At 34.9% G+C, this 27,177-nt stretch overlaps 1 protein-coding gene across 1 annotated transcript in view; it reads left to right on the forward strand.

Moving 5' to 3' along the window:
* Positions 1 to 27,177, forward strand: part of LOC150096961 (phosphoenolpyruvate carboxykinase, cytosolic [GTP]-like) — a 203,958-nt gene that overhangs the window by 100,728 nt on the left and 76,053 nt on the right. The window contains exons 3-5 of the mRNA XM_090408517.1: positions 399 to 583; positions 5,388 to 5,591; positions 20,915 to 21,102. Of these exons, the coding sequence (XP_090264643.1) occupies positions 399 to 583; positions 5,388 to 5,591; positions 20,915 to 21,102 (577 nt within the window). The remainder of the gene's footprint in view (positions 1 to 398; positions 584 to 5,387; positions 5,592 to 20,914; positions 21,103 to 27,177) is intronic.

The following is a 27,177-nucleotide window of genomic DNA, read 5'->3' on the forward strand; positions in this document are numbered from 1 at the left end:
ACAAGTCTGACTCAAAGGAAGTATGTTAACAATAATTTCATTCTGTCTATCTTTGTTCTCTGGAAGAGTCTTTCCCATCTGGTTTTTCCTCAAGATGACAGTTCTAAAACACACCCATACACATGTTACCAGCTTCTGCAGCTGTTCAGGTGTAGCACTGATACATACACTATATATATATATATATATATATATATATATATATATATATATATATATATATATATATATATAAAATTCTAAGGAGACCAAACATGGATTTATTTTAAATATTGTTTACTTATGATTTATATATTTATTACATATAAACTTTCCACTTTTACATTCATCTTTCTTAGCTACTTGAAGATGCATTGTTTTCTTAAAAAGGCTCGATTTTAATATCATTAATTTTTTAGTTGGCTTTCTCGAACTGATCCTGCAGATGTAGCCAGAGTAGAAAGTTTAACTTTCATTTCAACTCCAAACAAAAAGGATACAATACCAATTGCCAAGGAGGGTACAAAGGGGATGCTTGGAAACTGGTTATCTCCTTCTGATATGAAAAAAGCATTTGCAGATCGCTTTCCTGGCTGTATGAAAGGTGATGTAGTTATGATTGTTTTCCCTGTATTTGAAATTCATAAATTTATATGAAATATATATATATATATGTATATGTATATGGGAGCATGGTATTGAGAATCTTCACAGGTTTCTCAACCACTTGAACAACCTCCATCAGGATATCAAATTGACCATGGAGATTGAAGAAAATAGTTCCCTCTGTTTCTTAGATGTTAAACTCACCAAGACGCCTGAATCAATAAAAGTCTATATTTAGAAAGCCAATGCACACGGACAGATATTTGCATGTGTCCTCACCTCACCATCTAGCGCAAAAGTTGGGTATTATATCATCTCTTGTGAATCGTGCAAGATCTGTACTGTCAGATGAAGAAGAACTAAAAAAAGAACTAAAGAACTACAACATCTTAAATGGACCTTTAAAAGCAATGGCTACTCTTTAAAAAGTATCAACAAACAATTATCCCACCATCAGTGTAGCAACGTAAAGACACAGGATGACTCCAAAGGTTATATCTCCTTGCCATATATCAGCACACTATCCAAAAAACTAAGTAGAATCTTAAAGAAATTTAACATACAAACGTGCTTCTCAACTCTTCCAAAAATAAGATCAAGTTTCAGCAACTACAAACAATCTCATAACCTTCTACAATTCCCAGGTGTATACAAAGGCACATGTGAGTGCTGAAAACCTTACTATGGTCAAACGGAGAAATCTATCCTCCTACGTCTCGAGGAATACCAGAGAGACATTGCTTACAAGAGAACCAGAGCTACTGCCCTATCGGGCCATGTCCTGTTTTCAATAAACACGAACAACGAAAGCCACCAACATGAAGTAAATTGGACAACAACTTCAAACCTGCACATTTGCAATGATGAGGTAGAACGGCGCATTGTCGAGTCAAAAGAAATCGCCTTGGACCCTCTTCATATGAACAATAATCTCAGCTATAATTTGCCTTACTCTTTCAGCTCTGCTATCAGATACTGGAGATCATGTGGTTCCACACACTCACAAGTGTACAACAATAGAACTTTAACATGGACTATAGCTCAAGTTCATAATAACTGTAATTTACAGTCGAATATTATAGCTTTATAATTGTATAGCTTTACAGTGTCTCAATGTTTTTTTCAGTGTCTTTTAATTGCTTTCTATGTTCTTAACGCCTGATGAAGTCAATCCCGACGAAACATGTTGCATTTTCAAATAAATCTCAATTTGTTATTATTCTTGGATTTTTAGTCAGTTTATATTAAAATGAATATATATATATATATATATATATATATATATATATATATATATATATATATATATATATATATATATATATATATATACACACACACACACACACACCTACTAATCCTCTCATACACTTTCTCCTGCAGAACTTAGTGTGCTCTCAAAGGGCCTTAACTTCGTTCCTTCTCCAACCTCCATTCCTAAAGAACTCTTTCTTACGAAAGTTGAAAAGGCAGCTGCGCAATTACCAAAACAAACTGCGAATCTATTTAGGATTGATGCCATCTTTACCATAAACAACAGTCGTCGTCCTACAGATAATCTATCGCCGACAGAAAGGAAAGCAATACACCAACTTCGTAACAACAATGACATTATTATCTTACCTGCTGATAAAGGGAATGCAACTGTAATCTTAGACAAAGTTGACTACCATTCAAAGATTAACAACTTATTAAGTTCTGATATGTATTCTAGGCTAGAAAGTGATCCCACAAGAGAACTTCATAACCGTACAAACAATCTTCTGAAATCAACTTCTGAACTTCCTAGACACACAAGACTATCTCTCCACTCCCTCCATCCCCTCATTCCTCAGTTGTATGGCTTGCCTATGATCCATGAGGCTGACACTCCTTTAAGACCTATTGTGGAAGGGATTGACTCACCTACGTACAAACTGTCTAAATATCTGGCTGCTTCTTTAAAACATTTAGTTGGCAATTCATCCTCCTTCATCAAAAACTCTGAAGATTTCATCTCAAAAATAAAAAATTTGAATCTTATAGACTCTGACAGAATGGTGAGTTTTGACATCTTATCTCTATTTACAAATGTACCTACAGATGAAGTTCTGACTCTTCTTAAGGACAAGATTTCTAAAAAAAAATGTTTGCTCTTCTAACTCACTACATCAATTCCGGCTATTTCTGCTACGAAGATAAAATATACAAACATACTAGCGGGTTAGCTATGGGCAGCCCTCTATCCCCAGTCTTAGCTAACATTTTTTCTAGAAGATTTTGAAGAGAAAGCTATTTCTTCAGCTAATTTAAAACCTAAACTGTGGTTACGCTACATTGATGACATCTTCCTTATCTGGGGACATAGTTTAGAGGAACTGCAAAACTTCCTAAACCATTTAAATAACCAACATCAGAACATTAAATTCACATCAGAACTAGAGATTAACGGCATTCTCCACTTCTTGGATCTAATGATCAACAGATTACCTGACTGTCTTAAATTTTCAATTTTTCGAAAAACCACCCACACTGATAGATATTTACATGGTTCTTCTTATCACTTCCCTCCTCAGAAACTGGGCATCATCTCCACCCTTGCCCATCGAGCAAGATGTCTCACTTCCACAGAAGAAGACCTTCAAACAGAGTTTAACTTCCTGAAAAACACCTTCTTAAATAATGGATATTCGTCTTGTAACATCACTAAACGTTTGAGACCATGCCAACATCCTCGACAAGAAGATGATTCCAACCCTATCACTCATATACAGTTGCCATTTATCAGCTCTCTTACCCCAAAACTAGCTAAGATTTTGAAGAAATTCAACGTAAAGACCGACTATACTACTCTGCCAAAACTTCGTTCTTTTCTGAGTCGACCAAAACCAAAACACAACCAACTGCATTTTCCTGGTGTTTATAAAGTTTTGTGCGACTGTGGTCGACCTTATTTTTGCCAGACAGATAAATCTGTTTCACTTCGTCTCGAGGAACATAGACGTGACATCTCTTACAGTAGAACATGAGCGAGCGTCTTTTCCAGTCATGTCCTCTTCTCGGCAAACTCTAACCTTGAAGAACAGCCACATCAAGTTGACTGGGAACGCACTACTAATTTATATATATGCAAGGATGAATTCGAAAGAAGAATTATCGAATCAAAAGAAATAGTTCTGGACCCTTCACATTTGAACAACAATCTAAGTTACAATTTGCCTGATTCCCATAGTGCAGTAATCCAGTACTGGTCTCTAAAATTAGTTGTCGCACACATTCAAACTCATGCCAACAGTTGCATGCTGTCACCTATTCAAATATGACTGTTACTATTCTACTTTTTATTAAGCTGGAAAGTCCATGTTTTTTATTTCTCACCTGAAGAAGTCGGAGCACCGATGAAACTAGTCATGATGTATATACTTTCTCGGGTTCTAGTCAGTTAAATTTATTTTTATATATATATATATATATATATATATATATGCATGCGCATGCACACACACACACACACACTATCTACCAATAATTGTCCGGAGACTTTAGCAATTTACAATTGATACCAGCAGGCGGATCCTAATATCAGATATGTCCACATTTGGCTTTGATCACCATTTGCACCCTTTGAGGGAGGCTTTCCACAAATGTGCAACAAGCATCAGGTGGAATTTGTTTCCATTCCTCCATCAAAGCAGCACTGAGTTCAGCAACAGATCAAGGGTGTGCTGCTCTAGACCACAATCGCTGCTCCAGTTTGTCCCACAGGTATTCAGTGGGATTTGATGATAGGATGCCATGTTGCAGGCCCAACTGTTCTGCCAATTGTTGACAGGATTGGCAACTCTTATTTTGGCTGTTAAATTAACATAGCTGATTAACTGTTTGGGGTAAGCGAAGGTTAAGAAAATCTGCTTTAGTTGGGTAATTTCCTGGTTTTAATTTTTGTGAACTATTGTATATTTATAAATGTTGATAAATTGAGAAAGTGCTACTGATTTTTTTAATGGTGTAGGGGTGGTAGGAATGAAAGTGTAGATAATTTCCTACATTAGTGAGTTTATTATAAATTTTTGTATGAATACTGTTTCCTGATTGAGTAAGAGTTAGATTTATAAAATTTACTGAGTTTTATTTTCTTGATATTTTATGGTGAAGTTATTCAGGGATTTTTGTAAATTTAGAATGATTTGTTTTAATCCATTACACAAGACATTGTCAACATAATGTCCATACACAGTGTGGAAGTGTTGGGAGCAATAAGTTTGATTTCAAGTGGGCCCAAAATAAGTCAGCTAGCTGATCGCTAATATTTTGGTTCATTGGGAGTCCCAAAATTCATGTGTAGAAATTGCTTTTGAATTTAAATTAATTTGCTGAAACTATTAGTATTATTAAGTATAGGATATAAGGGGTTAGTTTTACATGCAAAAGAAGGTTTAATCATTTTGTAATAGATTGTTGACGATGTCCAGTGTTTTGGGGGCATCGGTGTTTATTTATAATGAAATGGCATCGAATGATGAGAAATATTATTGAAAATATCAGATATTTTTATTAGTGGTTTTAATAAATTTGCAACAATATAAAAAACAATATTCATTATTGTTAAATTTTTTCTTTTGTTCATGTTGTTCCATCTTTTGACAATTATGCAGTTTTACATAAATGAAAGTCTGATTTATTTTTTCTCATTCATAGAATTATTAGTTCTGGAACAATAATTCTATGAAATAGCATTTTTTTTTTGTATTATGGCATCATGTAATATATTTTGTATCTATCCAGAAATGAAATTCATTTTTTTTCTTTTATTTTCTTTGCAGGTAGAACCATGTACGTTATTCCATTCAGTATGGGTCCAATTGGTTCTCCATTATCTAAAATTGCAATTCAGTTAACAGATTCGCCTTATGTGGTAGCTTGTATGAGAATTATGACCCGAATGGGATCTGAAGTGTTGCATTCATTAGGAGATGGACAGTTTGTAAAGTGCTTACATTCTATTGGCCAACCTCTTCCCATGAAATGTAATTTAACTGTACCTTTAATAATATAACATTCTGTTAATAAGAAGTAAACATATGTAGTGTGAATTGTTTAATTATTCTTATTTCACTTTTTTTTCCTATTCTGTTTGCAGCTAAACGAGCAACTTGATGGCTTTCTCAGTTGATGGCTCTCACAAAAGCTCTAGTTTGTGAATATATTTATTGAAGTGAATATTTTCTTCAGTGGTGCACTCAGGATTTAATCTTGGGGGGACCAAGTTGAGTAGCCGATTTGAGAATGAATTAGTGATTTATGAATTAGTGAGCATCTGCAATGATCACTAATTCATAAGTAGTATAGAAATAGAAGACACGACACAACAGAAATAAAAAAATGAATTTTAATTAGGAAAAGATTTTTGAAAATTTTCAAGTGTTTTTTTTTTTTCCTTTTTCTTTGGTGGGTGCCCCCCTTCCCCTGGGTGCACCACTGATTTTCTTTATAGAAAATCAGTGGTGCACCCAGTATTTAATTGCTGGAAGAGAGTTATAAAAGTTGAGTTTATTACTAATTAATGCTCTCTTCCTTAGTGTCATCATAAGAGCTCATTATTTTAATAAATGTCTTCGATGCTCTGAATGAACTATCTTAGCACCATCTCTCTCACACTATGATTGAATCCATGCTGTTACTTTGGAAATTACTTAAGGACAATGTATATGAATAATCTACATGTAATTGAACAATTCTGTGCAGATATCATCACTGAAAAATTAAAAACAACAACATATAATTATTGCAGTTAGACAGGGATTGCATTAAAATGTTTTTAAATAAGGATAATAATCATAAAATTTGATGCATCATTAGTTTTACTGTTAGAACCACTGCTGCTTTATGTGAAATATTTCAGTTATTTATTATTTTTTTTTTTTTCTCAAAGATTAGGTATTTGTCTGTTCCAGCTTCTCTGGTCTTCCTCCCTCTCTCTTTCCTTTTGGTTTTCATTTTAGAAATTATGACTTTACAACCGTGTTATAAATAACTCTTTTAATTTCCCGACATTTCGATCTTCATATTAAGATCATCATCTACAAATATACAAGGACAAGCTGAGTTACATGCACACAGTAAGCTAAAGAAACAATGATTTGATCACCGGTTATTCTACTGGCATGACCTCTAGTGAAAAAAAAAAAAAATTTGACAAATTAATTAATTATTTAGAAACTACATCAAAGCTAAATTCTATTTAAGATAACATGAGAAAATCATTCTTTGTTATAGTCTTCTTTCAGTAAACATTGATGTGCTATTTTTAACATTACAATGTTATTTAGGATTCTGGATTATCTACAGTCCTGTTTATAGTTAACTCTAAGACAGAAAGGTTCTGTGGGTAGAATATGTGCCTTCCATGTGCTTGGGATTTTTATACCATCATTATTGTTCAGATTGGAGTGGTTGATAAGAATCTCACAGGCTTCCTTAAATTTGCATTCATACAATGTTTTGGTGTGATGTAAACAACTGAAAAATTATTAAATGAGGTAGCAGAAACAAAATTGTATTAGATAATATTGAGGACATATAACATTGAGAATAAGTACATTTCACTATTGGAGGTATAAAAAGTAATTTGGAATCTGAAAATATGGGACTTCAGCTAAAGTAGATTATATCTGGCATGAAATACTAAAATATGGTCAATATAAACAAAATAAATAAATAATTTTTACACTACTGCATTTTAATTCAGAAGATATGGTTGGAGGATCAAATTCCAGTTGACTACAGTGGAGCTGTTATTGCCTACTGTGTTATAAAAAGGGAAATAAAACATGGTGAAAATTGCAGAGGAATTTCCATACTGATTGTTTCTGGAAAATGTTTGCACAGCTGTGAAAAAGATTAAAAAAAATCATTGCAGGAAAAATTGGCGAGGAACAAGCTAGATTTAGACTAAATAAGAATTGCAGAGAACAGATTTTATTTTAAGACAAAGAGCAAGAAATCATGGAAATATAATAATAATAATAATAATGTTTATTGAAATACTGTTGGCCTTTCAACTAAACATAAGATGTTATGGAAGAACATGGAGCAATATATAAGTTATATTTTACAGAGCAACATATAAGTTATATTTTTAGTGTTTTATAACATATATTTATTGAGATATTTCAATATTAAATACATCTGTAAAATAGCACCAAAAACACACAAGAAACAGAACACAAGAAAACAGAACAAGAAGGCTTGCCCTGCTAAAAAGGATAATGAAGGTATTGAAGAGAATATTGAAAATGATTTAACCACCGAAATTCAAAGTTAGAGCAGATTATTAGACAGACAAGTATGGTAATTCAGAAAGTCGAGTGGCATTTAAAGAAACATAGGGAGGATAAAAAAGTTAAGCAGCAAAATTAGAAACAACAAAGCATGCAATCAGGTAAGTTAGTTTGTAACAAAAATCAGGTAGGTAAAGTTGATTGTTAATAGAAAAATATTATTTGGTGTGGCTACTCTATCATAAAACATGCCATTGATGAGTGGCACTGATTTTGGAAGTGGCTAAGTTTATGAATGTTCCATTAAGAAAAATTTACATGCTGAACTACACAGCATAAAATTATGACCACCTGAGGAGTATGATGGGTTCTGTGCCATGGTATTGGTTGTTGGATGGGAAGGATATAGCCAAAAGATTCATAAAAGAGGACAAGCAAAAGGTTCATAAAAAAAAAGATGATGTTGAAGGAATACCGTGTGCATAAGGATGATGTCAGTTATGAAAATTAAAAGGAGTAAGTCAGAAGAGTCGCAACTATTTTTACTGGAAGCAAAGTCTCAGTATGAAAAACTGGCTCTGCAAGTTAAAGACAATCCAAACGAATTCTGTTGTTATGCTGCAAGTAAAAGAAAGAATGATTATGAAAGAATAACCCTGCTAAATGCAGATAATATGCAGGTGACAGATACAAAAGAGATTGTTTGACTAAGAATGCCCATTTTTGCTAAAAGCTATTGACGTATTGTATGCAACATTGAACTACTGCTACCTCTTCACAGGATGAAGAAACTCAGATGTATGAGGAGGGGGTATTAGAGCTGTTTTCACAAACTGAATAAAAATTTGGAATTAGAGACTAATGGGATATCAGCATGGATGCTAAAAGATTGTTCAGCAGAACTGGCTATTCCTTTGACTGGCTACATAATTTGAGTGTCAGAACAGAGAAGAATCCACAGGTTAGTGGAAAGAATGTATGGTAATCCCATTGCTCAAGGGTGGCACAAAGACTGATGTATATAACTATCGACATATAGAGTGGTGGTGAAGAATTTGAAAAAAGTTGGTTAGGACTCGCATACAGAAATGGATTGACAGAGAATCTATACTTTGCAATGAATGGCATGGGTTTACTGAGGGAAGGTCATGTTTTAGCAACTTGCTCACATTGTATAATAATGTTACCATTGAGTTAGATAAGGGGAAATGGATACACTGTGATACTTATGGACTTGTAAGGCTTTTTAAGAGCATGCGGCATGAAAGATTGTTGCATAAATTGGAACAATATGGGATTGGATTATAAAATATTAACATGAATACGGTGATGACTGGCTGGCAGATATTGCACATTGGTAGATGTAAGTCTGCAAGATAGGATGACCACTGTTATATCACAGGGATCAGTCCTTGGTCCATTGTTATTCAATCTTTACATTAATGATATTGGGAAGAATTTGACAGGAGACACACAGCTATTTGCTAATGATGCAAACAAAGGTCAGCAGGATAATCAGGAATGTAGCTGATATTATTATTATTTGACACCTCCAAGGAGTCCAAAGACTCATTGAGGGAGAGTGTGCCAACAGCATCGAATGATTGGTCCCCTTCCAACTACTAACTGCGCTCAAACTTACTTAACTAAGCCATTAGTAGCAGAGGCTCTACCAATCGACCAACCTTTGTCGGCAAAAATATGCAGTATTGCAGAATGATTTGAATGGCCTGGAATTGTGGGCATGTGCAAATGCTATTATATTGGTGGGATTAGGTTAGAAGAAATTGATCAGGCTATCGAACACGGAGTTTTGGTATATAGGAAGTTGAAGTTCAATGGCCATATAGCAAAGACTGCAAATACAACTTAGAGGATAACTAGAATGCTGAAATGAACCTTGACATGTAAATATAATTCATTTTGCAGCTTCAGAAGGCCTACTTCATTTTTGCACAGATTGAGAATTTGTAGACTGTTGTTACTAGGAGAGAGAGTGGTGATATGATTGAGACTTAAAAACTTCTGAAAGGGTCATATAGGAAGATGGAATTTTTCATTTTATGGAGAATCGAGAAAGGATGACAAGGTATCCTTCAAAGTTTAAAATGAATGCTGTCAAAATGGGGTGAGAACTAGATTTTTCTCTTGTAGAGTGGTGTGTGATTGGAATGGATTGCCATTGGATGTGCAAGTAGTGTGACTGAATTCATTAACATCATCATTAAAATTCATCAAGTCTGTGAGAGCTGGTGCAGGTAATGTAGCCTTCCTTGATGATTCCCTGACTCCATGGATGTCTCTCTTAATAAATTGATTAATGTTTAATAAATTGCATTAAACATTATACCATAAAGCATTATCATGAATTATATGAACTATATTAATTTGGTATAAAAATACACAAGTATATTGAAAACATCAACTGCATTTTCAATGGTGAATCTATTAAACAAATAAAATATTTCAGCTGTTTTGGCACAAGTTTTGTTGAAGACAGAAAATTGGAAGTAGATAAGAAAATAAGGAAAACTAGTATAGTGGCGACACACTGAATAAATTATAAGGAATGAGTGTGAGAGGAGGGAGGAGAGAGAAAGAAATTTGCCAAAACAGTAAAGTAGGAATATGAGAAGGTGTTTAATCAAATTTCATCTTATAGATTTTGCAAGTTGAGTCAAAAATTAATTGGAGAGACACTAGAGACCACAGATATAAGAGGCTTGAGAAAAATTAGAGGAATCAATAGATGGCTTCAATGGTAGAGTAATACTAAAAATGAAGATATTAGAAAGGAAATTGACAGTACTAGCATTCAAGAATGTTAATAATGTTAAGTTCTTTCTTATGAGCTGATGAGCTATTTTTTTAAGAATACTGACTTAAATACACACATGGCAATGTTTTGTCATAGTTCTTGCAACCTTTCATGTGTGGGGTAATTATTAAAAAAAATAAAAAAAAATGTGAGAAGAACAGTTAGCAAAACAAGTATATGATGGCTGGAAAAAGACCCAGAGGAATACCATGATCTTGAGCAGGGATACCTAATCTTTTTTGTGCCATGAACACCTTTGGCCAGTCTGGTGAAGCTTATGGACCCTTTCTCAGAATGATGTTTTTAAATGCATAAAATAAAATATATAAGATTACAAAGGAAACAAATTATATTGGAATACACTTATTAAAATATTAAACAAACAAATTTGTGATATAGTAATATACAGTATGTGCTTGTTTATTATTATTATTACATAACACCTCCAGGGAGTCCAAAGACTCATCGAGGGAGGGCACCTATTCTACAGTTCTCTGTCTCCACCACTCAATCCAACTACAATGAACCACAACTACCATCATCATCTACATCAATGCCATCTACCGCCCATCATCATCAATAGTATTTTCACAGACAATCACAAACATCTATTCACTTGGTGAGATTCGAACCCGCAGCCTTTTGGCTGGAGAGCGGATATGCTGCCCACTTGGCCAACCAGGCCAGTTTATTAATGCATTAAATAACAAGACAATATCTTTAAAATACCATCATTATTACTATTATTATTCATGGCTTCCAGAATGTCAAGGACTCATTGAGGGAGTCTGTACATCATCCACACTAACTATCATACCCTCTCTTAAACTAGATGCACTCACCACTTCAACAAGCAAACTGTTCTCCTTGCTCATTGCTCTGGTGAAAGAACTAAAGCTCTTTCTCTATAACTAGAAAAAAATCTAGTTCTTATCCCTTCCTTAACTGCGAATAAAATTAACCTCTATGGATATCCCCATGATCTTTTCTTACCTTCTATATAACAAAAAATTTCATCAGACAATATCCTATAACACCATTCAGAAGTTTATAGACTTCTGTCCACATAATCTCAATCTGTCTTCATAATCTACATTCCATAATCTTCATATAATGTTTGTAACTCTTCTTTGCAACTTTTCTTCTGCTTCCTTATCTCCTTTGAACCCAGGAGACCAAATCTTCACATAGTAAGGCCTTATAAAGAGGCAAAACAACTTCCTTATTCTAACTTGTTAATATTCTTTCCACCATTGCAATTATCCTCTGGGTTGTATTTGCAATTTTTGTTATGCAATCCTTTGACTTTAAACTCCTATCCACATTAACAACAAGATCCCTAGCTTCATTAGTTTCTCATTGCATAATCCCACCATTATGATATGCTATTGGAAATTTCTTCATGCCAAAGTGAATGACTTTGTACTTGCTAACATTGAAATGACAGCCATTATCATTAGCCCACTGTTCTAGCGTATTCAAATCATTCTGTGAGTGCCATATATCGCTATCAATCCTGATTGCCCTGTTCAACTGTTCACTGATGATGAACAGTTGAACATTGTGTAGGCTTCTGTGGAGAAAGGACATATTAGAATCAACTATTTTCCAGTATTAAACCACTCACAAAGAAGTCAACATTGAACCTTGAAATTATGTTTTAATTTGACTAGTTTCATGAAAAACTTTGCTTCACTTCAACAGAGAATAGCATGAATAATTAAAAAACTACAAGCAAAATAATAAGTTAACATCTCTATTAAAGAATATTTCAGTTGAATGTGTTTTACTCTGGTATCTCAACTAATGTATCCAAAAATGCTAAAGACCTATTTCTTTCTAATTCAGCTGTGCATTTCATTTGAGGATGGATGTTGTTCTGGAAGGTAACAAAATCTTCTAATTGGGTAATAGAACCAGGCCAGATGATAAAAAATATCATCAACATATCTTCATTAGATTTTTGGTTGTGGTCCTTGACACTGGAGGGCTATTTTTTCAAATCACTCCATGAATAGGTCAGCTGGAATAGGAGAGAGAGAGAGAGGGGAGAGCCCATAGCTAATCCTTCTCTGTTCAAAAAATCTTCGAATTTGAAAAAAAAAAAAAAAAAGTGCTATTAATGCAATGTTTAAAAAGGTCCACTGTGTCTGGTGGGAAAATGTTTTCAAGTATTTGTATGATTTTTATTCTTGGAACATTTGTGAAAAGATTTACTATGTCCAGGCTTGCAATTATATCAATTGTGGGCCAGTGTGATGCCTTTGATATTTTCTGTGAAGTGTATTGTGTTCTTAACATAAGAGGATGTTTGCATGATGTGAGGTTTGAGTAGGTTTGCTAGATGTCCAGATAATAAAGAAGTGGGAATATAAAGGAGCAGTGATTCTCCCATAGATAAAATGTGGTGCTGGTAGGCAGTAGATGGCATTGGTGTAGTTGTATTTGGTGGAGAGTTGTAGAGGAGGTGCCTTCCCTTGATGAGTCTTTGGACTCCCTGGAGGTGTTACGTAATAATAATAATAAAATAGCAAGATTGTTTTACCAAAAAAATCTAAAAGTTGCTTTCTTCTCAATCAACAAAATATCCAATCATCTGAAACCCTAAACCACCACATTCACTACTTAAAAAACCAGGTGTCTGCATGATCAGTTGCAGCTTTGTTCTTCACTACATTGGACAAATGGACAGATCTGGGGAGATAAATCCAACCGGAACATATCAAGGATGTTGAGAATGAAAGAAAGCACAAATCTGGCTGGCAGCACATACAACAGATACAAAACATCTAGTTGAATGGCAACAAACTGAAATGCTCCACATTGATTACTGCTTTTACTTAAGAGCATTCAAAGAAGCAGCTGAAATGAAGTATCCTCTACAGCAGTGGTTCTTAACCTTTTCGAAGCCACGGAACACTTTTGATTATAAAAAAAATTTGGGGAACATCAAAAGCTTTTGAGTCATAAAACTAACAATAAAAATATGCATGGACTTGCCTTTTATAAAAATGGAACTTATTTTAATGTGATACTTGAGCTTGTCAGCTTTTGCAGATTTCAGCAATATCAGGTCTAATATGTGATATAGCTACCCTCATCTCTTTGTCCATATTTTAATATGGACAAAGAGATGAGGTCAGAGAGATCTTTCACGCTTTTTAGATTTATATTGGTTAATATTAAGAAACCGAGTTCACACAAATATGATGTAGAAAACTGTAACAAAATCTTCAGTGCCCTTATGGAGAGAGCTGGGTATTCGGCTTGGACAAAAATCAAAAATTCCTCGAGTTATTTGAGAGAATTTAATTTCTAGAGTACGATCTATTGACAAGGTAACTAATTGTTCTTCTTCTTGTAATGAAAATTCACAACTCAATGTGTTAACTGTGCCAAATGGATTTCGTATCCAGTCATAATTGTGTATATTTAAGGAAAGAAAGTAACATGGAATCTTTTTTTTTCAGTATTGTTAAATGTTCTGTTATAATGGAAATAATTGCCTCGACATTTTTATGGAGCGAAGGAAACATATCTACTGTATTTTTTTCTGATATGCGGTTTTTCCAAAGAGATACTTTTTTCTGAAAAGATGACAATTTGTCAGTGAATGTCAAAATGGATACTTGTATTAATGCTATTTAAGTAATTAAAAATATCGGCTAAATATGCCATTTTAGCACACCAAATATCATCTTGAAGACATTTTACAAAAGCATCTGTTCCTTCATTTTGAAAAAAGACCAATAATTCATTCTTAAGTTCTAAAATTCGGAATTGCACTTTACCACTGGATAACCATCTTATTTCAGTGTGCAAAAGCAAAGATTCGTACTTGGTTTCCATAGATATGCAAAGTTTTTTTTTTTTTTTTTAAAAAAGCATGCTTTTAAAGGTCTCGACTTGATGTAATTTACCATATTTACAACTTGGTCTAGAACAGGTTTTAATATTGCCGGTAATGTTTTTGAAACTAGGGCTTCTCTGTGCAAAACACAATGTGTAGATATAATATTTGGGTTTATTTACACTTGTAACCAGTTCGCAGAACACAGGTGTTCCCCAGAACACCTGTGTTATACACCAGATTTGATGTAAAATCAGGTCTTCCTTAATCCATCATAATGCACTTGTATCTACCAGCACTATACAGCAACCCATGAACTAGCAGCAAGCTTAACAGTGAATGCATGCTTTCCATTATTTAAACATTTTCAAATATTCTTCACTAGAAATGTTATTATTACTTTGCTTGCAGTTTTTTTAATTTATTCATGATATTTCCTGATGAAGTGAAACAAAGTTTTTTTCACATAACTAGTTGAATTAAAACATAATTTCTTTTTGACTTCTTTGTGAGTGATTTAACACTGGAAAATAGTTATTCTAATATGTCCTTTCTTCAAAGAAGCCTACACAGTGTTCAACTGGAACAGTTGAGCAACTCCTGTCAGGTGGCCTTGACTATTATGCATACATTTGATCATCTGGGTTTCTTGGGGATCAGGGGATGGTAGAGAGGATTCAGAGATGAGTGACCAAGCTGGTCACAGGTCTCTGGAATGCTCCCTATGAGAATAGGTTGAAGGTATGTGGATTTCAAAGTTCAGTTAATTGGTGGAAAAGAGGGAACATGATAGAAGCTTATAAGTTATTAAAGCAGTTCTATTATTATTATTATTACGGGTATCCCCATGGAGTCAGTAGACTCATCGCGGGAGACCCAAACTAGCAAAACAATATCTGTCATATCTCTTCTTGAATTCATTTACAGACGAAGAGCTCACAACTAAGTCAGGCAATGAATTCCACTCATTCACCACCCTCCAGGCAAAAAACCTTGTTCTGACACCTTTGTTAACCACACTCTTCTTTAATTTCCAGAGATGACCTCTTGTTCTTCCATCACTTTCACACAGCTGAAACATTTCCCCTGCATCAATCCTATAAAAACCTTTTAGTAATTTGAATGTTTCTATCATACCCCCTCTTCTTCGCCTATCAACCAATCTCTGCAATCCACAAGCTCTCAATCTATCAATGTAGGGAGCATTTTTTATATCACTCACCAACTTGGTCACTCTTCTCTGAACCCTCTCCACAGCCTCCTCATCTCCAAGGAATCCAGGTGACCAGACCTGAGCACAGTAATCCAAATGTGGAAGTATCAATGCTTTATAAAGGGGAATAATAACCTCTTTATCTCTGGATGTCAGTGTGTTCCTCAACAACCAAGTAATCCTATGTGCAATCTTGGACACCTTAGCAATGTGTCCTCTGAACTTCATCTCCCTATCTACCAATACCCCTAAGTCCCTAGCCTCATCAATCTCTTGGAGTACCTTTCCATCGATGTAGTACACAGCTGGTAATCTTTTAATCCCAAAATGCATGACTTTACACTTTTCCACATTGAACTGACATCCATTTTCTTTTGCCCATTTTACCAGCTTATTTAAATCCTCCTGCAAACTTTCAACATCAGCTTGATTTTTTATTGCACTACACAACTTTGCATCATCAGCAAACAACTGAATATCTCCCTTTAAGCCGTTTCCTATATCATTTATATACAAATTAAACAACATTGGCCCAAGCACAGAGCCCTGAGGCACACCACTGGTCACCTGCCTCATTCTGGACTCGGCTCCTCCATACACCACCTTATGGTATCTCTCCCTGAGCCATTCTCCTATCCATATCACCAATTTAATATCCATTCCCATCTGCTCCAATTTGCGTAACAGTGTTCTATGGGGTATCCTGTCAAAAGCCTTAGCAAAATCCAGAAGTACCACTGTGTAGCCAGTTCCTTTGTCCAACTCAGATGTTATTCTATTATGAATAGTTAATAGATTGCTAAGGCAGGATCTATCTTTAACAAAACCATGTTGGCCTCTATAGAGTATCATATCCTGATCCACCCATTCTTGAATTTTGTCTTTAACCAACTTTTCCAATACTTTTACCACTACTCCTGAGATGGTGATTGGTCTGTAATTCAATACCGCAGTTTTAGAGCCACCCTTATGCAAAGGAACCACTTTGCCTAACTTCCACTCCCTAGGGACCATACCAGAGTTCAAACTTAAGTTAAATATCCAGGTGAGAGGGGTTGACAATTCATTTGCACATTCACGCAACACCCGAGCTGATATTCCATCTAAGCCTACCGCAGTGTTTGCATTTAAGTTTTGCAATATATTTAATACCTCTGATTCTTTAGCTTCAATTCTCACATTAGGTATTGCTGTAGGTATAGAGATATCCTCACTTGGGTGATAGACTTTTGAAAAGTGATCACTCAGTAACTCGACTATTACATCTGATTTTGTCACCTCAATACCATCAGCACCCACTAAGGTTATCCTTCCGAAGTCATTCTTCCTCTTACTTGCCACATAGCGGAAGAACTCTTTGGGATTACCCTTGATATTAAGATTGACATAAAGGAAATTTTTCAATACATTATGAATGGAGAGAGAACTAGGGATCATCTCTGAAAATTGGGTAAGGTGCAGGTAGTAAGAGTGTGCAGATTAGATTTTTTTTCTTGAAGAGTGGTAAATGAGTTAAATGGATTTACCAGAATCATTTGTGAGTGGCTCAACAGTTGAATGGATTTAAGGAGAGGTATGATAAGTATTATGCACATAAGGTTAGTGGGGTCTCCAATGATGATTCTTCTGACGCCATGGAGATTCCTATAATAATAATAATAACAACAATACCAGTATTCTCATTGCCAACTATATGCCATCAGACTCTTATTCATCTGATCATTAACTTTGAACTCTCTTACAGGTTTCTTGAAAATTGGTTTAACTGTTTGGTGAATATGTGTACCACTACAATGATAGACAGCAATATCATTATCCTATAATCCACCATCACTTGTGAAACAGACAAATGGTGATATAAATGATCAGTAAATAGTCATGAATATAGATTTGGGTTGTTATAGAATGGCTATATTAATACATGTTGTCCCTTCGAATCAGGATATTCCAGATATTTACTTTTCTACTGATTCTTTGAGCTGTAGATGCAGTGCTTACAAGATCTTTGTTTTTCATAGGCAGTGTTCTTTACACATTAATGAATCAGTTCAGAGTGATTTATTAAACTACAACATGGTGTTGTTCAGTCATATTACTGAGCAGCAAACAAATGACTAAGTTAGTTTGTAAGTGGAGAGGGTGTGCGTGTTGGGGGGGGGGGATTGTGGCTAAACAGCTGATACATTACTGTTATTCTTGTTTATGCAGCTATCAAAGTAGTTGCATCATGAAAAAATTATGGAGACAACTACCATGTTAGAGCTAAACTTCAGTTTAATATAAACCAAAATGAACACTTTCAACGTTTCAACCTTCATATCAAGGTCATCATCTGGAGCATACACATATATACAAAGAAACAAGCTGCACTACAATCTACATGGTTTGCTAAAGTTACTGACCAACTGTTACAACAATTATTGGCCTGACCTCTGGTGGGTAAAAAAAAACTTTACTACATCAAAGAGTCCTATTATTATCTATTAGGTTACAAAATTAAATTGGGGCTGGAGAGCATGTTTATATATATATATATATATATATATATATATTTTATTATCTTTTCTATGTTCTTATCGCCTGAAGAAGTCATTTTTGACGAAACATGTTGCGTTTTTTTCAAATAAATGTCATTGTGTTATAATTCTCGGGTTTAAGTCAGTTAATTTAAAAAATGAATATATATATATATATATATATATATATATATATAAATAAACATGCTCTCCAGTCCCAATTTACTGTAATAAACTCCAGGATGTGCGAATGGGAGGAGAGGATCCTTAGAGGAGTTGAATATGTTTTTTAATTTTATAGGTGGTTTAAAAGTGGCTTAAAAGTTTAAAAGTGGCTTAAAAGTTTAAAGTGGTTTAAAAGTTTTTTTTCTCACCAGAGGTCAGGCCAATAATTGTTGTAACAGTTGGTCAATAACTTTAGCAAACCATGTAGATTGTAGTGCATCTTGTTTTTTCTTTGTATATATGATGATGACTCCAGATGATGACCTTGATATGAAAGTCGAAACGTCGAGTGTTCATTTTGGTTTATATTAAACTCAAGTTTTGCTCTAACACTGTAGTTGTCTCCATAATTTTTTCATGATGTATTCTGATCACTGTGTAAGCATGAAAGAAAGGATCAAAATAGTTGATTTTGATAGAAATGGACCTGTCATTATATCACCATGTTCAATGCTTTTTTGTTTTTGTTTTTTTTAAATCATTTCTCACTGGGTGTAGCGTAGACTAGTGTGTGTTCACACTATTTTTTTTTACCTGTGCTAAAGTTCCAATACTGCAGAATGTTTATTTTATTTATTTATTTAATTCTTTTGTTGTTATTGTATCTGTCCTCTTTGATTACTTTGAAATCTCCATAGGCATCTGTCTGTAGAGATGAACGAAATGTGCATCTCCTATTATAGTCCTCTTTAATTGTCCTTCATGTTATTCATTTTTGCCCATGTCATTTGTGGTATTGTCATGGTTTTGTAAAAGGCAACTGAATATAAAGAGTTTAATATTTAATAGAAGATAATATATTTTGCAATTTTGATTATCCAGATGTATAAAGAAGATGCATTTTGAAAGTCTGAATGCATTTATTATCAATTCATTTTATTATTGATAGCAATAAAAAATTCATGCCTGTCTGTTGGTAGTTAAAAATAAATTGACATGAAGGATGTTTCTCATTACACTTTTTTATTATTATTAGGAGGGTAGGGAAAATGTGATTCTTTTGTGTCTTGATTGAAAATTGAAGACTGTACTGCAAAACAGAAGTTAAATGTTGGCAAACCAAAATAACATAACTTTATAAATGTGTTATGTCATTAGATTCATATACTGTATTTTTCGATAGATAACGCGCGCATTATCTATACAAAAAAGTCTAAATTCATTAAAAATGAACATGCACGGTATACATTTGAAAGGTATGAGGGGTAAATCGAATGTAATAACAAAACTAAGGTAGAAGTATTACTTAATATTTATTTAGTAATACTAAATCCAAAAAATTCTTCATCAGACTCAATATTGAAAGAATCAATTGTGTTAAAAATTTCGTTTGGTATTTCTTTAGCTTCATAATCATTGTCACTGGACATCACACCATTCCCTTGTGCTTTAATGAAACCATTTCTAACACAGTTTTCACCCACAGCAGCCCAACTTTCTACAATCCACGTAACTATATCTTTATATGACGTTCTTTTCATCTGCCCTGTTTTGTTATATTCATGGATGCCATTCATCATCCAGTCTTCCCACTTAGCCTGCAAATTGTCTTTGAATGATTTATTTACTGCAAGATCAAGTGGTTGGAGTTTTTTTGTTAAACCACCTGGAAGGACGGCCAATTTGGAATACTTACAATTGTTTTAACTTCTGCTGTCGTGTATGCCCTACATGAATCCAACACCAACAAAGATTTTGGGTTGAAAAATGCTATTTTTCTCTTTCGCCACACATTCTCCAACCAAAATTCATAACCTCAGAATTCATCCAACCTTTATCATTAGCAGTAACAATAACATCTTTGGAATCACAACCTTCAGATACACAGTCCTAGAACTAGGCATGTCAAAACTTATGGGAACCCCATCCATATTCCCAAAATGACAAGCATCAACCCCACACAAGTTTTCTCTCAGAAACAAACGAAATTTAGCTACTTTCGCTTCCCAGTCGCACGGCAAATTTTGTCTAACACTAGTGGAGGAGCGCACACTTAAATTGTTTCTCTTCATAAATTCAAAAACCCAAGATGGATAGGCCTTGAAATCCTTTATATTATCGTTTTGTGCAATTCTTTTCGATTCCTGCAACACACAGACAGACAGTAGATATTCTCATACCTTTATGAGAATATCTACTGTTTTATTTTTGTGGTTGGCCTTCTAAACCTCATAGCACGTTTTCTCTTGTGTAAACATTTCAGGACTGTTTCAGCCTTTCGCCATTCACAAACACTACTTTCTTCAACACTGAATAATCTACCAGCTTCACGATTCCCTTTTTCATCCTCTGTCTGTACTTCCTAACACTACCGCTAGTTGGCGCATGTGTCTTATCTATACATCAAAAGGAGTGATGAAAATGTTGGGGGGTGCGCGTTATCTATCGAAAAATATGATATATCAAATGTATGTGTTTTGTGTGTAATGTGTAATATTATTTTGATAGCACCACCAGTGAATAATTGGCCTTGCAATCCTGCCAAAACACTTATTGCCCATATTCCAGATAACAATGAAATTTGCTCATTTGGTAGTGGATATGGTGGTAACTCACTTCTTGGAAAAAAGTGCTTTGCTCTTAGGATAGGCTCTATACTTGCCAAACGGGAGGGATGGTTAGCAGAACACATGCTGGTAAGTAGTTCTTCAGTTTCCATTTTGTTTTATTCTTTGCTTATAATACTGTGGCATCATGTACTTTATTGCTATACTTAAATTTAAAAATTTCCTTCCACTCTCTTTATTTTGACTTATCAAAGATCATGCAAGATGCAGCCTTTTTAATTATTATTCTTTTATTCATAACAACCCTGGGTATCACCCAGGGTTGCTCTGGATACTGAGCTTTAGTATTAATTTCTGGGGTGACCTATGAATTTATGTCTGTAATTTATAAATATGCAGTATATTTTTAATGTTTTTGTATTTTCTTTATGATCCGCTATGTTTACCAATGCACACATATTTTTTTTATTAGTTTAAATATTTTAATTTTCAATTTCTTTAAAATTGTTCATTTCAGTAAGAGAAATTAAAGGCTATTTACAGTTTTAGGTCTTTATCTGTATTCTTATTATAGAAACATAGCAATCCTTTGTATTTATAGGCCTTTGTGATTGTTATATATACTAAAGAAATTATATAGCAACTCTTTATATAGAGGTTCTATATGTATAGAATAATTAATTATATAGAAATTATAGCACCTCTGCAATTTCATTCATTAGCAACTTTAGTTGTAAAGATGGTTCAGGCACCTCTGTAGTGCAGTTGGAAGAATTATAGAATAATATGCCATTTGGTAAAAGATTCAAGGAAAGTTCGCTTCTTCTCATAATGAGAAGAAAATTTATATGACTTTTTCAGTTGAAGATCAGTTAGCTGATTTCATATGGAAATATGAAATTAGCTAACTCATGGAAACTCAGATTTTTCATCCAACATACAGGCAAATTGGCCACAGAACACATTCAATTAACAGCTAGAAATGCTATCAGTAGGCAGTAGTGCATCTTTGGTAGATAGTGCCAATGGAGGATTAAGTAATGGTGACAGTGTTTTGTATTGGGAGGTGTCCCTCCACCCCTTGATGAGTCCTTGGATTCCTTCAAGGTGTCATTATTATTATTCAGGCTTCCATGGAGTCAAAAGACTCATCGCAAGAGGTCCTTCCTAGGAAACACAAAGTCTATCAAGCCTCATTGTGGGAGGTCTCTCTTAGGAAACACAGTCTATCATACCACTCCTTAAACTCATTGACCGTTCTCGCTCTCACCACTGTATCAGACAATGCATTCCATAGTTCAACCACCCTCCATGCAAAGAAACCACTCCTCACCCTCTTGCTCACAGTTTCTTTTCGTAACTTCCAGTGATGGCCCCTGTCATAGCTCCTTCACTCTGTTCAACCAAGCAAAAGAACTCCTCAGTGTCGCCCCTGTAACCACCTCTCAACAGCTTAAAACTCTCAATCATATCACCTCTCCTTCTTCTATCCACCAAACTCTGCAGTCCACATTCCCTCAGCCGATCCTCATAACTAACATTGTACAGTCCTGAAACCATCTTTGTTATCTGCCTTTGTACCCTTTCCACAGTTAATTTATCCTCTTCAAATCCTGGGGACCAAATCTGTGAACAATAGTCTAAGTCTGATATAATAAATTTAGTTTAATCCTTTCTCCTTTTTGCGCCTGAAAATATCTTCAGGACTGAATATGGTGTTGTACTACCTTACTGGGGGTAAGGTAGTACAACACCATATTCAGTCCTGAAGATATTTTCAGGTGCAAACTTTGTTTGCTCACACTTGGAGAAATGATTAAACTAAATTTATTATAGTCTAACCAAGTGAAAAATAAACTTTCAACATCTTTCTCTAAATCCAGAGTAATTTAATAAAAAAAGGTGGCACACCTTTTGGCAACTCCTATAGGTAAAGATGACCTCGCTATTGCTTCTGCCTGGTATCTCCACCTCTCGGCCTGGTTACCACTGAAAAGACCTCAATAAAAGTCGAAACTAGTCTGGGTAGTGGCCAATCCCTTAATGCATAACATTATACATATCTGCAAGGAGATGTGTTTTGCATTATGGGAGATACTGGGATAGGAGTGTTGTTAGCTTGGTCCACCTTTGCTACGATTTGCCCGGTGTTGTACTACCTTACCCCAGTAAGGTAGTACAACACCATATTCAGTCCTGAATATATTTTCAGGCACAAACTTTGTTTGCTCACACTTGGATAAAGGATTAAACTAAATTTATTATAGTCTTACCAAGTGAAAAATAAACTTTCATCAAAGTCTAAGTGTGGTCTGATCAGAGTCTTATACAATGGAATGATAACTCTTTTATTTCTGCTGATCAGTGTCCTTCTCATTATTGCAGCAATCCTCTGTGTTACCTTCACCACCTTTGCAATATGTCCCCAAAATTTCAGGTTTCTATCAATCATCAACCCCAGATCTCTTGTCTCCCCTACTTTCTCCAGTATACCACCTCCAATACAGTATGCAGCATCCCATCAATGTGTCCCAAACCTCAATACCTTGCATTTTGCTTCATTAAACTGATACCCCCATTCATTTGCCTATCTGTCTAGCTTATTCAAATCCTCTTGCAGGGCTACCACATCTGCATTATTACTAATAACCCTTCCCAGCTTCACATCATCCACAAACAACTGATTATCCCCTTGCAATCCACTGACAATGTCATTGATATAAAGGTTAAAGAGTATAGGTTCCAGTATTGAGCTCTGTGGGACCCCACTTGTAACCCTCTGCCTCCTTGAAACTGCTCCACCATACACAACTCTCTGATACCTATCGGACAGCCAATCCTGAATTCAGTTGACCAACCCACCATCCAGACCCATGTGCTATAACTTAAATATCAGCTTATCTTGTGGCACCCTGTCAAATGCTTTTGCTAAATCCAAGAAAATGGCAGTATATGCCTTTCCCTCATCTACTGCTCTTGTAACTTTATTATAAAAGGCTAGCATATTACTAAAACAAGAGTGCCCCTTCATAAATCCATGTTGACTCTCACAGATAATATTACCCTCATCTGCCAAATGCTGTATATGGTCCCTCACTAATTTCTCCAAGATCTTAACAACTACTGATGACACAAACTGGCCTATAATTAGACACTTCTAGTCTGCTATCAACCTTATGCAGTGGCACTATGTTACCTTCCTTCCATTCCCTGGGCACCTTTCCCGTAGCCATACTTTCATTGAAAAGCCAGGTCAAAGGAGCTGTCAGTTCTTTAGCACATGATCTCAAAACTCGTCGTGAAATACCATCCAGTCCCACAGTTTTACTGACATCCAGAGTACTCAGCATCTGGAACACACTCTCCTCCTGCACTTTTAAATCTCGAACCTGCCCTATCCCTCTAGTATTAAAATTTACTCCTCCAGGATGAAATACTCCAATAAAGTGTTCATTGAACAATTCCACTATGTCCTCTGCATCAGTCACTCTATTCCCATTTTTATCCCACAATGTCATTCTTCCACAGTCATTTCTCCTCCTATTGGCCACATAGCTAAAAATTTCCCTAGGATTTTCTTTGGATCTTAGGCCAATCTCTTCTCATATTCCAGTTTTGCCTTCCTTACCATACTAGTCACTCTTCTGGCCTGTGTCTTATATTCTTCATGTATCTGCTCTTTGCCTATCTCCTTATATATCTTCCAAAGCCTCTTTTTCGCATGCAGTTCCTGTTTAATATTGTTTGTCATTCACTTTACTGCAAATTAACTTCTTCACTTGTGGAATACAGCTTACTATTTCTGCTAACAAATATTCATTCACAATTTCCCAAGCACTAATGATATCCCATCCATCCAATTCCTCCCTCCATGAAACTTTCCCAAGTTGACGTCTATGACTATTATAATCACCTGCCTTATAATTCCACATACGTTCCCGTCTCTTCGATACTCCTGTATGTCTATTCATCTTCCAAGTCAAAACCACATGGTCACTCTCTCACATGTCATCTCAGTTATTATCAACTCTTCTGATGCTATGACCAAATCCAAAACTTTTAAACCTCTTGTTCCCTCTATTACATGTGGCCTAAGACATTTGTCCCTCAAGAATTCTAGAAATTCCATTCCCTTATTGCCACATGCATCTTCCTCTTCCCAATTTATACTGCTGTAGTTAAAATCTCCCATAACAGTCATTCTTCTTGCACTTGCCGAGCTCAACTGTCTAAACATTTCCTGGTCCCCACCCTCTTTGCTCCTTGGTCTGTAGGAAGGAGCAAAGAGGGTGGGGACCAGGAGATGTTTAGACAGTTGAGCTTGGCAGTATAAGAGGAACCTTGATAAGGCTTTAGCTGAAGGCAAGTTAGCTAGTGTCATATTTAGATGGCAGAAATTTTCTCTGATAACTCAGAATTTTCCTTCTCTAGGAAGAAAAACCTGAGTCCAGCATGTAATAGCTGAGCAGTATTATGAACACATCTACAGACATAAATACGTAATATCTACCACTATAAACCAGGCCACTGAATGTAACTGGCATGTTGAATCATACAAAAATAGAGGAAAGAAGAATATAAATTATATATTTATGGCATTTTTATTATTTAGATCTGTATTTGGCTTCCTTATGATCAAAATAATACAAAAGCATGAACATTTTAAAAACAAAACATGCCTAAAACAGTGATTAAAACACATCAGTATAAAATAAAATAAAATCATATTCATTAGAGAGCCAATATTTTCAGACTTTAATCAAGCAGTCCACATTTGTCTGTTATCATCTATTGTTGATCAAGATAATAGATATATTGTCTTTCGTATCCTTCATATCATATTTTTGCTTATTCTTTTAGATTAAATGAGAGCATTGGATGTATAATTTGTTACTATTATTGCCTATGCAACTCCACTGAGTCTGTAGACTCATTGAGGGAGGCCCTAAACATTATGTCATGCACTATCCAACAATCACACGATATCTATCATAGTTTGCTTTGAACTTATTCACAATTATGGCTCCCACAACAGACTCTGACAATCTATTCCACTCATTCATCAGTCTCCAAGCAAAATATCCATTCCTCACACTCTTGCTAATCATAGTCATGATCAGTTTTCAAGGATGACCCCTAGTTTTCCCACCACTAAACCTTCTGAAAAATTTACTCTGTATTAGTCCTGTAAAAACTTTTAAGTAATTTTTATGTCTTAACATAACACCTCTTTTTCTGCCCATCAACCAATTTCTGTAACCCACAAATCATTAACCTATCCTCATAGAGTGCTTTCCATAGACCTGCCACCATCTTGGTCACTCGCCTCTGGATTCTCTCCACTTCCTCCTCATCTACAAGAAATCTGGGTGACGAGATGGGATCTTATCAAGGCCTTATAAAGAGGTTTATAATATCTTACTTATCTCTGCTCATCAGTGAGATCTTCAGTAACCAAGTAATCCATTAGGCTGTTTTAGTAATTTTTGCAATATATCCTATAAACTTCAACTCCTTATCCACCAACACTCTTAAATCTCTGGCTTCATCAGTTTCGTGGAGTACATTTCCAACGATATGCTACATAGCTGGAAATATTTTCACCTTAAAATGCATAACCTTACACTTTTCCACATTAAACTGACATCTATTCTTCTTTGTCCATATTATCAATCTATACGATAGAAGACCAAAATTATATGATAACCACAGTGAAATGAAAGTACAGATATCTTAATGAGAGTACAGATATTTTATTTTCATTAAATTTCATTTCAAGAAATTAGTTATAACCCTACAAAAACATAGATTAAACAATTAAATAAGCTCCTTGATGAAGTTGTTAGCTGGAATAAATGCTTTGTATAAGTTATGCACTCATTTTGGAAGGATACCTCATTTATATGGTCTCCCAAAAATTCATAAAGAAGGTTGTCCAGTAAGACTCATTGTGAATTGTCTTGACTCTTTCACCTACAGAATTGCTGAATTTCTTCAACATTTATTAACTGTCCATATTGGACAATCCAGATCATTTATCAAGAATTTCATACATTTTCTCAAAAAAAAAAAAAAAAAGAATATTCAAATACAAGAGTCAGATATATTAGTCAGCTTTGACATTGTCTCTCTTCATGTTGGAGGCTTAATAGAATGTATACAGTACTCAGAAAGGATTATTAAACTGATTTCGATGCTTCCAAT

Source organism: Typopeltis vanoorti, chromosome 18, assembly GCF_054136105.1.
Source record: "Typopeltis vanoorti isolate ZY-2024b chromosome 18, IOZ_Tvanoo_1.0, whole genome shotgun sequence".
NCBI classification, from domain to species: domain Eukaryota; kingdom Metazoa; phylum Arthropoda; class Arachnida; order Uropygi; family Thelyphonidae; genus Typopeltis; species Typopeltis vanoorti.